The sequence below is a fragment of the Elephantulus edwardii genome, unplaced genomic scaffold, assembly GCF_000299155.1.
Source record: "Elephantulus edwardii isolate Elephantulus edwardi_28Jun2011 unplaced genomic scaffold, EleEdw1.0 scaffold00019, whole genome shotgun sequence".
In the NCBI taxonomy this organism is placed as follows: Eukaryota; Metazoa; Chordata; class Mammalia; order Macroscelidea; family Macroscelididae; genus Elephantulus; species Elephantulus edwardii.
The window spans coordinates 19075109-19093043 of NW_006399769.1; the positions used below are offsets into that span (position 1 = coordinate 19075109).

General features: G+C 38.6%; 1 protein-coding gene across 1 annotated transcript in view; it reads left to right on the forward strand.

The window, feature by feature from the left end:
* EIF2AK2 (eukaryotic translation initiation factor 2-alpha kinase 2) overlaps positions 1–17935 on the forward strand; it is a 52314-nt gene that overhangs the window by 2228 nt on the left and 32151 nt on the right. Inside the window, exons 2-8 of the mRNA XM_006882393.1 lie at positions 892–919; positions 8317–8471; positions 10013–10136; positions 10443–10519; positions 10712–10787; positions 15202–15236; positions 16558–16629. Coding sequence (XP_006882455.1) covers positions 892–919; positions 8317–8471; positions 10013–10136; positions 10443–10519; positions 10712–10787; positions 15202–15236; positions 16558–16629 — 567 coding nt within the window. The remainder of the gene's footprint in view (positions 1–891; positions 920–8316; positions 8472–10012; positions 10137–10442; positions 10520–10711; positions 10788–15201; positions 15237–16557; positions 16630–17935) is intronic.

Consider the following 17935-nt stretch of genomic DNA (forward strand, 5'->3'; position numbering starts at 1 on the left):
ATTCTGAAGCTTTGTCTGACATACTTTGGGCATATTGCAAGGAGGGACTGGTCCTTGGAGAGGGACATCATGTTTGGGTGAATGGAAGGATGGTGCAGGAGAGGAAGACCCTCGGTGAGATGGATCGATTCTGTGAGTGGAGAGGTGGGAATGAGTGTGTTTGAAACAGTGAGGTTGGGAAGAACGGCGTTTAAGGCTCTTGTACATAGGGTCACTATGAGTCACAAGCGACTCGATGGACATAACAACAACAACAAAAAGGTCTTTTATATTCAGAAGTTTAGTCTTTTTCTCCGTAATTTTACTTTTGCAGTACTCTGAGTGAGAGATACACAAAGAAGTAGTGGGTAAACTGAATAATGCCTGTTTAGAGTTTTACCCCCAGTTCAATACTAAAAAGTTAAACAAATCTGGAAAAGAAGTTCTAAGAAATGTGCTGACAGGTTCTTTTGTAAGTTTCTTTCACCTAATTCATACACTCACTGCCATCTGGTGATGGTGATTCACAGTGACTCTCCACTAGGCTTCCAAGACTATAGATCTTAATGAGAGGAGATTGCCCATGTTTCTCCTGAGAAGTCACTGGTGGATTCAAACTGCCAGAGAGGTAACAACACTGTGGATTGTGCCATCAGACAGCCTTCATATAAGTAAGAAAATGGTCAAGGACAAAATGATGAAACTACGACACTAAAGAGAGGGAACTATATATTTGAATGGCACATAATGGAGGGAGAATCAATAGACATTTAATTAGTATTCCCGAAAAAGAGAGCAGAGTAAATATTACAGAAAAGCATATCTGAAGATGTTTTACTACAAAGTGTTTCTGAAATAAAGAAAGAGATGATTGAATATTAAAACAACGCAAACAGATATTGGAAAATACAGAACCACCACGAACAAGATTGCTTCTTATGTGAGTGCTGAGTTCCAGGGACGTAGATGAGACATGGGGTCCTTTTTTTTACATATCAGACAATGGGAGATCATTTTCATAAAGTGAAGAATTGGGGAAAATTCAACTTTGATTATACTGACTTGAAAAATCTTACTTAAAATGTAATCCTTTAAAATATTAACTGAGACGTGAACAGAGACATGTATGCCTACCTTCATAGAAGTGTTAATCACAAAAGCAAGAAAATAGAAACAGCCCAAATCCCATCAACAAATGAATAAATTGAGAAATTATGGTGCATTCATACAGTGGAATACTATGTAGCACTCAGGAACAACATTTTTGTAAAATACTATACAACATGGGAGAGTCTAGTGAACATTATGTTGAGTGAAATAAGTCTCTTAAGGACAAATACTGCATAAGACTATTGTAAAAATAGAAGAAAAACTGAGCAAGAGGTATATAAATGTTCAAAAGGAGAAGGCAAAAGAGAGATGAGGACAGAAAAAGGGGAAGGAGGGAAGTCACTAGGACTGCAGACATTAATGGACAAAAGGGAGCGTTGTGAGGAATAGGAAAGATTCAACGGGGACTTCAAAAGACCAGGCTTGTAAAACCTTCCTTAGTGATGAGGATGACCCAGGCAAATTTATATAAGATGTCATGATCAAATCTCCACTATAAAGTTGAAGAATTTATTTACTCCCCAGTTGTTGTTGTTGTGAAGTGCTGTCAAGTCGTAGGTGACTCATAGCGACCCTATGAACGAAAGTCCTCCACAGTTGTGTGAGTTTCATCCTTTCTCCATGTTTGTAGGGTTTCCCAAGGCAAGCCATTTATGGAAGTGGATGCCTTTCCTGCTTCCAAGCTTGTTTTAGCCGGGTACTCCCCAGTACTTTTTAAAAAATAAATGCATTTATTTATCATATTTTTTAAAAAGACCAGGTAAGAATAGGCATAGATCAATGATACTTAATTATATAAAATATAATCTGTATGAATAATTGTATAAAACAGTGTACATGAACAAAACACAATATAATAAAAATATTAGGAGAGGGGAGACATGTAATCCTAGTCAAACCATTTAAAAAAATCAAGCAAAGCCACACAGTCATAATGAATCAAGGTAGAAATAAAGAAAAAGAAGAAATAAAAAATAAATATAAAGGAAGAAATGAATGTTAAATTAAGAATAATGACCACATATAAAATTAATATTTACTTTTTTAACAAAAAAGTAACAGACAAAATTAGAACATTATTTTGTCAGATTTGGAAAAAGCGATGGTCCAAATAACAACAGTTGAAAACATACTGTTATATTTCTTTTCCATTGAGATGCCACAATTAGGTTTAATTAAAAATCCTTTACACATTTTTGAGAATGAAAATGTACAGAACAGATCATCTGGGATGCTAGACTGTACAAGGATTAATGTGGCATCAAGATTGGTGGAAGTTTCATCAATAACCTGTGTTATGCAGATGACACAACCCTGCCTGCTGAAACTGAGGAGGACCTGAACTACTTGCTGAAGAAGGTCAAGGACTGAAGCCTTCAGTATGGACTGAAGCTCAGTATCAAGAAAACAAAGATTCTCACCACTGGGCCAATTGGCAGCATCAATATAGTTGGTGAAGAGATTGAGATTGTTAACAGTTTCAGTTTTCTTGGCTCCATAGTTAGCACTCTTGGTACCAGCAGCCAGGAAATCAAGAGAAGACAAATTGCATTGGGAAAGTCAGCTGTCGGGGACCTCTCCAGAGTACTGAAGAACAACAACGTCTGGCTTAAGACTAAGGTGTGCCTGATTCAGGCCATAGTCTTTGCAATTGCATGCTATACATCAGAGAGCTGGACAATGAGTAGGGATGATAGAGAATTGATGCCTTTGAGCTGTGGTGCTGGAGAAGAGTGTTGAATATACCATGGACTGCTAGGAGAACAATACGTTTGTCCTGAAGAGGGTGAAACCAGGCTTCTTCTTGGAGTCAAGGATTCTGAATCTTCGTCTGACATAGTTTGGGCATGTTGCAAAAAGGAACCAGTCCTTGAAGAGGACCATCATGTTTGGAGGATTAGAGGAACAGTGCAAGAGATCATCGATGACATGGATGATTCAGTGATTGGGGTGGTGGAAGTAGGTGTATCAGACAGAGACAGTGAGGTTGGCACAGGATAGAGCAGGGTTTAGGGCTCTTATACATAGTGTCACTATGAGTCGCAATTGACTCAATGGCATATAACAACAACAGCAGAATGTATTGGGCTGCTAACCAAAACGTGGGCAGATTGAATCTACCATCTACACTGAGGAGGGTGGATAAACAGTCCTTGGGACTGTGAAGGAGGATCCTGAGGGGTCAGAACTAACTCGCTGACAGAAGGTTTTGGTCACCTCTTTTGAGAATTAAAGCAGTTACTCCACACCAATAGAAATGGAATAAGATAGCATATTTGGTGTACCCTTTAACCACAGTATCAGAACACAAAATTAACAGATATGGAGGATAATTCTAGAATCCTGAATATAAAGGGCAAAAATACTTCAAACACTGACTAATAGGAGAAGGTGAATGAAAACATCAATTAAGGAGACTTACAGACCTTTAAGTAGCGCATCTCAGCCATTTTGAATCGAGGTCTGGCTGACTCTGAACTTCCTTAGTTCACACTACATGCACCTACCCCATGTATCTGAAGACAAGAAAGGTACAATCTCCCACATTGTTACCCACATCGTCTCAGGAATCAGTGCTCCCCTGGCCTGTCCCAGCTCCTCCTCAGGCCAAGCCCTGACTATCTTGTATCTAACTCTGGGAGCATGTCCACAGCCCTACACTCAGACACTCCTTTGGGGAGTTGGCAGACTCCCCAAAGCTGGCAGTCTCATGCCTGATCTACAACAAGCTACAGAATTCGTGGGGGCATCACTTCTGACTGGGGTCCTTAGGCTCTCACTGGGTGCACTTAGTCATCACATGCCGCAGTCACATTTGGAATATGCACCCTCTATAGGATATGTTATCCTTGGGCATCTCAGATTGTCAAGGAGATGGGTTGAGTTGATGAGGATGGCTCAGGATAAGGCAGGTTTAGATCTAATGTTCATAAGGTTGCATGAGTCATACTCAACTTGACAGCACCTAATCACAACAGAAAAGACGAAATAGATAAAGGGGAAAATTAAAATTATTACAAACCCAGCAATTTGAAATTCTGAACATTAAGATTAAAATTCCAGAAGTAGTACATTGGAAGGACAAAAGAGCAGATTTGAAATAAGACACAGACTTAGTGCAATGGAGGACAAATTCCTCAATATTAATAGTTTTTTAATTTTTTTTATTTTATTATTTTTGTGTGCGTGTACCGTCAAATCAGATCTGACTGGTACAGGAGGAGATTGTCCCTCCTTCCCTGGCAAAGCATCTGGTGGATTTGAACTGTTCACCTCTGGGATTGTAGTTGCAGCTCCTTGCCACTAGGCCACCAGAGCTCCCCTAATATTAATCTTTTAAATGTGTACAAAGTGAGTAGCTTGTTCATATCCTCTGAAAGCTGGACCGTGAATAAAGATGACAGAAGAAGAATCAGTGCTCTTGAGTTTTGGTGCTGGAAAAGAAGACTAAATATCTCATGGACTAATAAACAAATTATGTCTTGGAGACGATTCAGGTAGGGTGCTATTTAGAGGGAAAGATAGTGAAACAACTTCTTGCATAATTTGGACATAATGTTAGGAGGAGCTGGTCCTTGGAAAAGGTCATCATGCTAGGAAGGGTAGAAGGTCAGTAAAGGAAGACCCTCAACAAGATGGATTAATATCGTGATTGAAACAGTGGGATCTAGTATGACAGAGATGATGAGGATGGCACAGGAGCGGGAACATTTCAGATATCCATTTTTCATATGGTCAGTGATTAGTACTTTACTCAATGGCACCTAACAACAACAACAACAACAGTTCATAAGTGGAACAATTAGTAAAAAGAACCTGAGAAAAATCAAGAAAGAAAATATGTATGTGGAACAACATCAAGAGAAATAACATGTGTAATGGAAATTGCTGAACAGGAAAAGCCCAGACTAAAACAAAATTCAGAGAGGAAATTATTGAAGGTTTGCTGGAAGACAATTTTCCAAACATGTAAAATAAGAAACTATGCATTCAAGAAGATTAATGAATGAGAGAGAGCTCTGGTGGCCTAGTGGCAAGAAGCTGTGCTTCAATCCCTAAGATGCACAGTTCTAATTCACCAGATGGTCTGCTGGAGAAGGAGGGGTAATCTCCTCCTGTGCCAATTAGATGTGATTCAATGGTATGCAACAAGAAAAAAAAAAGATAAAAAAATTTTAAAAGAAGAAGCTAAGTGAAGTCCAGAGAAGACTGACTGGAAAATAAAATCACCAAAATATAGCATAATTAAATGTTCCTAAATTAAAAGCAAACATAGTACAGAGGTAACTTGTGGTCGCTGTGAAGCTGAACACTGTGGCACTGATGTGAAATGCATTAATGGTTACCTATGGTGGACAGTGTCTGGTGGGGGTCCCCAATCAAAACAAACTTGGAAGCAGGAGTGGCATCCACTTCCATAAATAGCTTGCCTCTGGAAACCCTATAAACCTGGAGAAAGCATGAAAGTCACACAAGTGTCAAGGACTTTCATTCATAGAGTCACTATGAGTTGCCTACGACTTGACAGCACTTAACATAGAGATCAGTTGGCCTAGTTGACCGAAAGTGATGCTACCAAGCTAAAGGTGGATGACCCTAATCCACAACCCTCAGGCTTGTTTTTCAATGTTTCTGGTCAAACATTCTTCTAGGTCGTATAGCCCTGGTGTGTCCACTTGCCGTACAGAGGTAACTTGTGATTGCTGTGAAGCTGAACACTGTGACACTGATGTGTCAAATGCGATAATGGTTACCCATGGTGGACAGTATTTGGTGATGTTCCCCAATCAAAACAAGCTTGGAAGCAGGAGTGGCATCCACTTCTGAAATAGCTTGCCTCCAGAAACCTGTGAACCTGGAGAAACGATGAAACTCAAGCAAGTGTTGAGGACTTTTGTTCATACAGTCGCTATGAGTCACCTACGACTCAACAGCACTTAACAACAACAACAAACAAAAGCAAAGAATACTGAAAGCAACTTGGGAAAAGTAAAGTGTTTCCTACAAAGGCCCTGATTTCTTGGCAGAAACCATACTGGCAAGGAGAAAATGGAGAGATACATGGAACCACGAAAAAAAAAAATTACCAATTAAGAATTCTATACCCAGCAAAATTGTCCCTCAAATATGATGATGAAATTGGGACATTTCCAGAAAAATAGAAACTAAAGGAATTTTTGAAATCCTAAAGGGAAGAAATTCTTTGCACCTAGGGCCAACAAGGATGGGCAGTCTCCTCCCGAGTGATTGATTAACTGCCTCTGAAAACCTGCCAGAGAGTCAGCTAAGAGTCAGTTCTGACTTGACAGTACCCAACAACAAGAGCCACCAGTCTGAGATTAATGTACATGACAATATCACTCAGAAACTGACCCAGATACAGAAACACCCAAAGTAGAAGAAACATGAGACTAAAAATAAAAGCAAAGATGTATCAGTTGGTAAATGATGACAACTACAAAGCAAAAAAGGAGATTAAGAAGTATACTTACTTCTAAGTGGAGAGGAAGTCAAAGAGTTTTCAAGATAAAGGGAACTATTTTAGAGGTGGTGATAATACTAACTTTCAAGTAACAGCCAAGAAAATACATAAAGTGATAAAATTTAGAAACACTAAACAACAGCAATGAAGGAAATGATAAGAAAAGCCATAACCAAATTTGACTCAGCACAGAAATGAGATGGAACAAAGAACATCCTCTATAATACAAATGAGTGCAACATCAAACACTGCACAACAGGGATGCATCTAGAGGACATTGCTGAGCAAAACAAGTCACAAAGGGAGTGCTGTGCTGTAAGATTACAGAATGCTAAGGAAAGATTTGTACATAATTTGGACATGTTGCCAGGAGGAACTAGTCCTTGAAGAGGGACATCATGTTTGGGAGGGTGGAGAGACAGTGCAGGAGAGGAAGACCCCAGATGAGATGGATTGACTCTGTGACTGGGGTAATGGAGGTAGGTGTGTCAGAGACAGTGAAGTTAGCTCAAGATAGAGCAGGGTTTAGAATTGTACACAGAGTCGTTGTGAGTTGCTGGTGACTCAATAGCATATAACAACAATAATATCCTAGATAAGGGAGCTCTGGTGGCCTAGTGGTAAGAAGTAGGGCTATAATCCTGAAGGCATGTAGTTTGAGTCCACTAGCTGCTCTGTGGGACTAGGATGGACAATCTCCATCTGTGCCATTTATGCCACTAAAAACTCACCAGAAGGTCAATTAGGGGTCAGTACTGACTTTGTACACAACACCACCAAGAAAAGATTTACATACAGAATCAATTTTGAATAGTTACCAGGCTTGGGAAGCAAAGAATAGGGAATTACAAATTAGTAAATAGATAAGTTAAATAAGGCAAAAGCAATATATATAGATCATTGTATGTAATTAATTATATTGAAATGTTGTCATTAATGTTATAAAAATGTGTTTGAATGATCAAATGAAATTGTAATTACCATGTTATAAAATGTATATAACTAATTCAAGGAAAAACCAATATCGTTTATAAACTTTCCTTCAAATAGAAAATTTTAATTAATAAATAAAAATATAAAAAATAAGCCAAGGGATGTAGAGAGATTAGAAAACTGAATTGAAAAGTGTGATGAGTGTTTGGAGAAGAACTAAAAAAAATTTACAATATATTGCATTTGCAAGACAAAAGAAATGCACTGTTTAATTCTTTTTTTGTGAACTATAAGATAAAATGGATTATTTCTTTCCCAATGTTAAGATTTGGTCTTGTGGGTCTTTTTGGGTATGAGATGATGTATATATTTATTTACATGCTTACTCAAGGTAGGAGATAGGGAAATATATAAAATCCAACTCGACTCTTCAGATTACTCGCTTTGTAATTTTGTGGAAAAAACAAAAACCCCAAAACAATCTAGAATAAACAATTGAATTTTTTTTTTTTACTACTTGTTGTTGTTGTTACGTGCCGTTGAGTTGTAGACCACTCATAGTGACCCTGTGAACAAAAGACCTGAACACTTGTATAACTTTGGTCGTTTCTCCAGGTTCATAGAGTTTCGGGAGGCAAGCTATTTCGGAAGTGGATGCCACTCCTGCTTCCAAGCTTGTTTTAATAGGGGAGCTCCACCAGACACTGTCCACCATGGGTAACAATTACCACATTTGGCACATCTACTTGTGACATCCTAGCATTGTAGCATCTACATTACTACTTGTAATAAACAAAATTTTTTTTTTGTAGGGAGTTAGTTGTTTATCATCATCAACAACAGAATCTTCAGAGGAGTCATTAATTGGGAATTATGTAGGTCTTATCAACACGATTGCCCAGAAGTCAAAACTCTCTGTAAATTATGAATTGTGTTCAGTGAAGGAATCATGGGAGCTTCAGAACAGGTAAGATAGAGTTTAGGCTTCTCTTCTCCTTGCTTATATTTTAGTAACAAAGACTTATTTTCGTGGCCAATTTTCCAGAAATATTTGTCCCTTTTTGTACATTCTGTATGTTGTTATGTGCCATTAAATCACCTGTGACTCACAGTGACCATGTGTACAACAGCTCTGAACCCTGCACTATCCTGAGCCAGTCTCACTGTCTCTGACACACCTACCTTCATTACCCCTGTTACTGTGTCAATCCATCTCATTTGAGGTCTTCCTTACCTCACTGTAGCTCTACCCTTCCGAGCATGATGTCTTTCTCCAAGGACTGATCCCTTCTGGCCACGTGCCCAAAGTGTGTGAGATGGAGCTTCAAAATCCTTGCCTCCAAGGAAAACTTGATTTCACCTTCTCCAAACAGACTTACTTGTTTTCTTGGCAGTCCATGGTATGTTCAAGACTCTTTTCCAGCACCACAACTCAAAGGCAACAATTCTTCCATCATCCTTAGTCATTTTCCAGCTCTCTGAGGTAATTGCGAAGACCATGACCTGGATCAGGTGCATGTTAGTCTCTAGACTAACATCATTGCTCCTAACTTCTGGAGAAGTCCCTGACAGCTAACTTCCCCAATACAATTTGTCTTTTGATCTCCTGACTGCTGGTGCCAAGAGTGTTGATTGTGGATCTGAGCACTTTGTCATTGTTAACAGTCTCAATCTCTTCTCCACCTATCATGGTGCTGCCAGTTGGGCTAGTGATGACAACATTCTGTAAAGAACATTTTATATTATTTGTAAACAATTTAACTATATTTGTCAGTGATTTCACTTTATTGGATCCAAACTCATTATCCATGGAAGCAAGAGTCAATAAATCACATGATGTATTGCATTGGGAAAATCTGCTGTTAGGGATCTCCTTAAAGCACTATCGAGCAAGATGACAGTTTCAAGAGGAAGATGAACCTGATCCAAGTAATGGTGTTTTCAGTTGCTTCATATATTTGTGAAAGTTGGACTTGGAAAAGAAGATTGAAGAATTGATGCCCTTGAATTGTGCTACTGGCAAAGAGTATTGAATGTACCATGGACTGACAAAAGAACAACAACAACAACAACAACAGCAAATTTGTCTGTAACGGGGTGTAGCCTGTGTGAATCTTAGAGGCAAGGATGGTGAGACTTCTCACATAACTGTGGGCATATTATTAGAAAGGACCAGACTTTGGACAAGGACATCATGCTTGGAAAAGCAAAGGATCAGCAAAAAAGAGGACAAGCCTCAACAAGATGGATTAACACAGTAACTACAAGTGGTGGCACAAGATTGAGCAAGGTTTCAATCTGTTGTACATGAGATTGCTATGAGGCAGTGTATTGGAGGTGTTTTAGCAACAACAGCAGTTTGTTAGCCATCCTACTGAAGGATTGACTTGTAAATGTATCTATTAATTTAATGTTAATGTCTGATTATTTTTATTTTTCTCTTCCAAACAATAAGCAAAATTTACTAGTTCTGATTGTGAGAAATATACTGTCCTTTAATTTTCCTAGATATCAGTGTAAATGTCGGGTTGGAACAAAAGAATTTGGTGCTGCTACTGGCCCTAGTAAACAAGAGGCAAAACAACTCGCTGCTAAACTTGCATATGAGACAATAATGGAATCAACATCAGTGGTAGGAACCATGGTTGGGATTTGTTTTTACATTGTGGGATTTCTTTGGAAGTTGATTACATGATGCTAGGATGACACATTATACATTAAATGATTCCTCCATTTCTCATTCTGTGAGAGACGGATTAATGTTCTCAGGACACCTCAGTGTTGCTTCTTCAAGCTCAATCAAGCAGCTGTACAGAATGTATTTTCTTACCATTCTTTTTAGTGATTGATGGTTTGGTAAATTTAGGAAAAGGAATATGGTAGCCAGTATGTGATAAACCACTGTGGAGAAATAATTTTGATTTATTTAAATACTTAGAAAGCTGACCCAGCATCCTCTGCTCCTCACATTTCTGAGTCCAATGGCGTCAGCAGCGTGCCTGTGAATAATACTTGGTAAGTATGGATAAACACTTGTGATATTAAAAACATTCAAGTTACTGCCTGGAGCTGGTTGGGGTTTGTTTTGTTTTGTTTTTTTATGAAAATGTTTGATGTTCAAAGATAACATAGAGAAAGAAATTCCTGATTCATATTCTAACAGTGGACAGAGTTCATAACCTAACAAGTTTCCCTTTTTGTTTCTAGCTCTGCTGAATTATCAACATATTCATTTGGAGACATGCAGAGCAGTGACGCTTTGAAAGAGTCCTCGTCTCCTGGGGTACTGTATTTGTCTCTAAGATCTCTAGTTAACATTGTTTTTTTAATCATTTAAAAATGCTCTCTAGTATTCAGTGCTATTTAAATGTTCTTATCTTCTGTAAGAACAGTATTTAGCAGCCTTTTTATCCTTTCTGTCTTCTTTGTTGTTGTTGTTGTTGTTGTTATGTGCCATCGAGTTGCTTGTGACTCATAGTGACCCTATGTACAACAGCTCTATACTCTGTCCTGTGCCACTCTCATTGTCTCTGACACACTCATCGTGATTACCCCAGTCACCGAATCAATCCACCTCCCAGAGGGCCTTTCCCTCCTGCACCTGCCCTCCACCCTCCCAAGCATGATGTCCTTCTCCAAGGACCGGTCCCTCCTTACAACATGTACAAAGTATGTTAGACGAAGCCTCAGAATCCTTGCCTCCAAGGAGCCGCCCGGTTTAACCCTCTCCAGGATGAATCTGTTTGTTTTCTTAGCAGTCCATGGTACCCTCAACACTCTTCTCCAACACCAAAGCTCAAAAGCATCAATTCTCCTTCTATCCTCCCTGGTCATTGTCCAGCTCTCTGATGCATAACAAATGATTGCAAAGACCATTGCCTGTGCCAGATGCACCTTAGTTTCCAGAGACAAACCGTTGCTAATCAGTACTTTAGAGAGGTCCCTAACAGCACTGACCTCGTTTAACATGCACAGTTCTTTCATGCATCCCTCCCATTCCCTCTCTATTCATTTTGGTTTTGTATATTGCGATGATCTTGCTTTCTTTTCCATCACCAGTGTTTGTCTGAAGATTGATTCATTCATACAACTCTATTTTTTTATTTTATTATTTTTTGTGCATGTACCATCAAATCAGATCTGACTGGTCCAGGAGGAAATTGTCCCTCTTTCTCCGGCAGAGCATCTGGTGGATTCAAACCATGTACCTTTGAAATTGACAACTCTACTTTTTTATGAAACACTTTTACAAATTATTATTTTAGTGAAAGTATTCAGAAAGGTTGAGTTTTCATTCATCAATTTCCATTTTTCTCTCTTCCCCCCTCATAATTGACTTTTTTCTTTTTAAAATACCATACTTAAAAAAAAAATAAAATACTGTACTTAAAATACCAACTACATTTAAAAATCATATCACTTGTATGATGATAATGTTATAGAAGCATCCCGTTTATACAGAACTACAAATCATTAAGAGAGAGGTAAGTAATTCAGTAGGAAAATGTGAATATACAAAAGATTTGAACAGGCAGTTTAGAGAAGAGTTATCTAAAGACACAACAAACATGAAATATATGTTATCTCACTAGGATCAGGAAGTAAAAACCAATTAGGTACCATTTGAAGTCCATCAGATTGGCAAACTATAAGGCTTGCATATGGAAAGGACACAGCAATGTATATATATTCTCCAAAGAAATGAAAACAAGGACACAAGCAAATATTTGTGCACTGTTTGTTGGAACATTATTCATTCATAGTCGTCAAGAGATGGAAACAACCTTACTGCTCATCAGCATATGAATGGATAAACAGAATGCAGCATTTATACAATGGAGTATTATTCAGCCATAAAGAGAAGTAAAATTTTCTTATATGCCATGACTTGAATCAACTTCGAAAACATATTGAATGAAACAGATCAGCCATGAAAGGACAAGTATTATATGATCCTTCTTGAATTAAATGTCTAGGCAAATGCATAGAGACAAAAGTCCACTAGTGGTTACAAGGAACTGTGAGATGGAGAGGGAGCTCTGGTGTTCTAGTGCGTAAGGAGTTGCACTGCCAAACCAAAGGAAGGCAGTTCAAATCCACCACCTGCTCCACACGGAAAAGATGGGCAGTCTCCTACTGTGCATTTTACTGCCCCTGAACCCCCTAGAGGGTCATCTTTAAGTCAATTTTTACTTGATGGCAATGAATTTGAGTTTTGAGGAGGCAGAGAGAGTGGCAAGTTATTGTTTATAACCACTGAGTTTATATTTTGGATAATGAAAACATCTTAAAAATAAGTGTTGATGATGGTACGTTGTGAATGTAACTAATGTCCCTGTATTGTACTTTTCAAAAGGGTTAAAAATGGCAAATTTATGTGCTATATAATTTGTTAAGTGCCATTGAGTTGAATACGACTCATAGCGACCCTGTGAACCAAAGATCTGAACCCTGTTCTATAACTATTATAATTTCTCTAATGTTCGTAGAGTTTACAAAGGCATGCACATGTTTAGGAAGTGGATGCTAATCCTGCTATATAATTTACAATGATAATTTAAAAATAATTGATGCATTATAATACTAAGTGTTGGCAGAGCTGTGCTCCAGTGATTTGGTGTAAACATTTTTTCCCCCTAAGTATAGATGATTTTTATTTTCTCAAAAATCAGAAGTTAGCAAGCATTTTTTTCTGAAAAGGTCAAGTAAGAAATCTTTTATTTGGAGAACAATTTCATAATATGTTAAGTGTGTGCGTACTGTGTCACCAAGCAGGATTGTGTTCTGAAAGAAATCCTGGCATGTGTGTCTAGAAAAATACGCAGAAGAATGTTCTTCCTAACACCAGTGGGAATTTATTCCTGTGTGACAGGGGCAAAAGGGAAAATACTAGCCACTAACTGGAGAATGTCTAAATTAATCATATTATAATATGACACTGAAGCTGCCAAATGATATGAGATTTTACTGCAAAGTTTTTGTCTGATGCTTTCCTTTCCATACCAGTGTAATTGCTGAGAAATCCAAAAGCCCACCAGAACACAAGGAAGTACAAGTGAGAAATAGTGAAAGGGATGATCATGTTTTCTAAATTTTGAGGGCTATCAATGAAAGGTTGCTTTGGGTGCCTAGTCCATGGGAGTTATGTTGCCCTGCTGACTCAAAGATTGTGCCCGTTGGGTGATTCGAATCCACCAGTGCACCTCTGAAACAAAGACAGGCAGTCTCCTCCCCTGCATTTCACTGCCTCAAACCCCTAGTCGGTGGGGTTTATGCCAGATTCTGGTCCTCCACTTATAGCTTAATTAGCACTGGAATAAATCTGATACACTCTATTACTGAGAACAACTAACCTAGGAGATCACCAGGGATCCTCAAAGCTCTTATTCTATCTGGAGAACCAGTGCTTCCGCAGACCATTTCTCACAATTCCCTTTTTTTTTTGTCCCTCCTGCCATGTGTGTCTGTTGTTACAATACATGAGTGCAAATACAGTGTAAAGTGACAAGCAGGACATGATGAAACTGTTCATCTTTTTAAAATTTTTTTTTATTCTATTAGGTTTTGTGGGGTTTTTTTTTTACAAAATTTGAATACATTGTTTTCCAGAACAGATTCTTCCTAATTTCCTCATCCTTCCCCCATCAAGTTGTATAACTGAGTGATTAATCTTCCCTTCCCTTGCACATCCTCATCCCTCTGCTTCCAGCCCCTCCCCTTGGATCTTTATACTCATTCTACAGTAATGGTTTTATACAATATTTGTCCTTATGGGACTGAGTTAGTTCACTCAGCATAATACTCTCCAGTCCCTCCCCAGTTAGGTAATAATTTACAAAATCATTGCTCCTGCATGCTGCATAGAATTCCATTATGTGAATGTACCGTAGTTTCCCAATCCATTTGTTTGTGGTTGGACATTTGGGCTGTTTCCATGCTCTTGTGATGGTGAATAACGCTGCTGTGAATATTGGTGTGCAAATCTTCATCTGTGCTTCAGTACTCATATTCTCAGGGTATATTCAAGTAGTGGAATAGCTGGGTCATACGGAATATCTATGTTCAGTTTTTTGAGGAAACGCCAAACTGCCTTCCAGAAGGTTGTACCATTTTACGATCCCACAAACAATGTATAAGAGTTCCTTTCTTGCCACATCCTCTCCAACATTTATAACTTTTTGCCCTGTTGTTTTGTTTATTTGTGTGTGTGTGTGTGTGTGTGTGTGTGTGTGTGTACCATCAAATCAGATCTGACTGGTACAGGAAGAGATTGTCCCTCCTTCCCCAGCAGAGTATCTGGTGGATTTGAACCACGTATCTCTGGCATGGCAGTTCAGCTTCTTGCCACTAGGCCACCAGAGATCCCACTTGCTGCCCTGTTAAACTTTGCCACTGTTACTGGAGTGAGATGGTACCTCATTGTGATTTTGATTTACATCTCTTGGGTCTCCACCAGAAAAAGACTGATAACCCAATTACAAATTAGGCAAGAGAAATGGAAAGAATTTTCACAGAGGAATATATTCAAATGGCAAACAGACACATGAAATGCTCAAAATCACTGAAACTCTTCGTCTTATGAACAAGGACAAATGGCCATAGCACCACCTAGAGGTGAAAGAGGGGAGACACTTCCTTAGCAAATTGGTAATTGGTTTCATTACCTGAACTAAAATCTTCACTTTCTTTTACTATAGAGCGGTTTCAGAAGTAATCAAAGGAAAGCAAAAAGGTGAGTACCATTATGTATTGAACATATTTTTAAGTCAAGTTTAACTTTAGATAGTCTGTTAATCTTATTTAATAAGTCATCATTATTTATAGAGTATTGCATATTCTTATTTGAATGGATTTTCAGAATAAGTAGAGAACATAGTAAAGGCTCACAAAAAGCTTGAACTCTCCAAACAGACAGAATTAAGTGTGTTGGAGAAATATTTGAATGCATGCATACTCTAAACTATAGACATAAAATACTGTGCCAGTACTGCTACAGAATTGGTCAAATGCATTACATTTGATAAGATTCTCAGAGGAAATGGTTTGGAGAGCTGGTTACAAAAGTAGTGCATTGTTTACAGACAAGTAGGTGGAGTATAAATGATCTAGAATGCAGATTATTTTTTAGAAGACCAAATAAATCATGTAAATTATGACAGATTTTCTTTAGCTGAAGAGGAAAAAGTCAAGATCTATTCTCAGATCTCCGTGGGAGATGGTAGGAGGAACCCTTTCGAATGACAGTATTTCAGTGAGAGGGTGAAGAAGTAGAGGAGAAAGGAGGTGAGGATTGTGTCTGTTCTTGGTAGGATACAGAAGGGATTGTGGCCCAGGTGGTGCTAAGGACGTTGAAGACTAGTGGATACAGAGAGGAGAACAATTTGGATTTGTTTACTTTCAGGAAAAGGCTAAGCTTACACTTGCAGGGGGCTTGTCTCCACTAAGAAATGAAATACAAAAAGAACAAATAGAGAGAACTCTGGTGGCCTAGTGGCAAGAAGCTGTGCTCCAAACCTGACAGAGCGCGGGTCGAATTCAAGGCCCATACTTTTTTAATGGAAGCGGCTGGCCACATCTTTCTATAGCAGATTCAAACTGCCGACCTCTGAGTGAGCAGCCAAGTAGCTACTCAATCACTAAGGCTGATTAGTAATTGATTAAAAATCGAACAAGTCATATGTTTGTGATTCACCACTGTTGTTGTTAGTAACTATCAAGTTCATTCTGATTCATGGTGACTCTGCAGTTGAAAGTCTTCATAAGGTTCCCATGGAAGCAGACACCAAACTTATCTGTCAAAGCACCTCTGAGTGGTTCTCACTTCCAACCTGTGGGCTGTTGTTGTTGTTATGTATTGTCAAGTCCAACTGGCCCAGAGCTGACCTTCCAGCAGATTTTCAGAGACAATAAATTGCATTGAAGGAGATTACCCATCTTTTTTTCCCAAAGGGAAGCTGGTAAAATCGAACCACATATCTTTATGTTGGAACTGCAGTTATATTTTATATCAGTTTTATTTTACTTTTACCTTTTTTCTCTCCGTTACTTTTTAGAGCTTTGGCACCTAGATTTAGTTGTCTTGAAGAAGAAGCAGTAAAATACAAAGAGTATACTTTGGACTTCCGGTAAGAAGGAACTGGAAAATGGAATTTGCTTAAAGATATATTGTTCACATTGTAATTAGTTAATTATATTGATGGTGCTGGAGAAGAGTCTTGAACATACCATGGACTGTCAAGAAAACAAATAGGTCTGTCTTGGAGAGGGTGAAACCAAGTCTCCTTGGAGGCTAGAATTTTGAAGCTCGTCTTACATACTTTGGGCAGGTGGCAAGGAAAGATCAGTCCTTGGAGAAGAAAATCATGCTCAGAAGGGTAGATGGACAGCGCAGGAGAGAGAGAGACCCCATATGAGCTGGATTGATAGAATAAATGGGGCAATGGGGGTTGGTGTGTCAGAATTAGTGAGACTGGCTCGGGACAGGGAACGGTTCAGAACTGCTGTGCATAGGGTCGCAGGGGACTTGACGGCACATAACAACAACAACAACAACAACGTAATTAATATTATAAAACTGTATGACTGATAGGATGAAATTGTTACTACAATATTATGAAGCAATATATATGAATGATAGATTGAAAAAATCAATATGATTTGTAAAATTTCTCTCATATAGAAAAAACATTAAGAATTAGAGGCGTTATCTGTATGTTCACCATAATGCTTCTTAAGGATCTCAGGCTGTTTCTATCTGAACAGTTTGTTTTATCACCGTTAGGCCCCAGAAGGATCGTTGCCTTTTAGAACAGTAAGGTTGTTGTTAGGTGGTGTGACTCAGTGCTGGCTTGGTAACTCTATGTACAATGACTCTGAATAGCAGAATGAGTCACTGCCTATAAGAAGTTTGCTATATTTGAGGCCATTCCTAGAGCCACTGTGCTGGTCCAGAGGGTCTTCCTTTGTTCTGAGTGAAATGTGGTGCATGTACATTCATACAATGGTTTTGCAGTTCTCTGTAGCCTTTGTGTCTAATACTGAAAACAAACGCATTGGAAAACAGTGATTTCCCAACAGTGAGGTGGTGGGCGCCTTGGGAAGGAGGCAAAGAAGTGTGAAGGGATGTTGGTTTGGACTTTGCAGCCCTGTCAGAATCAAAATGACGCACTTGAATCTGTTTTCCAGTTTCTAGCACCATACCAGATATCAGTTAAATAAAAGATTTCTTGACTGTAGATCATAGAAAAGAAATACCTTTTTAAAAAAATAAAGGCCTATATACAGCAAACATGGGGAGAGGGAATGGGGGACACTATTGAATGCATGTTTAAAAACTGATAAATGCTACAACAAGGAGAAGATAACATAGATGAATGGGACCTTCTAAGACTCAAATCCCTATGCACATCCAAAAACTTCTCCAGTAGGGTA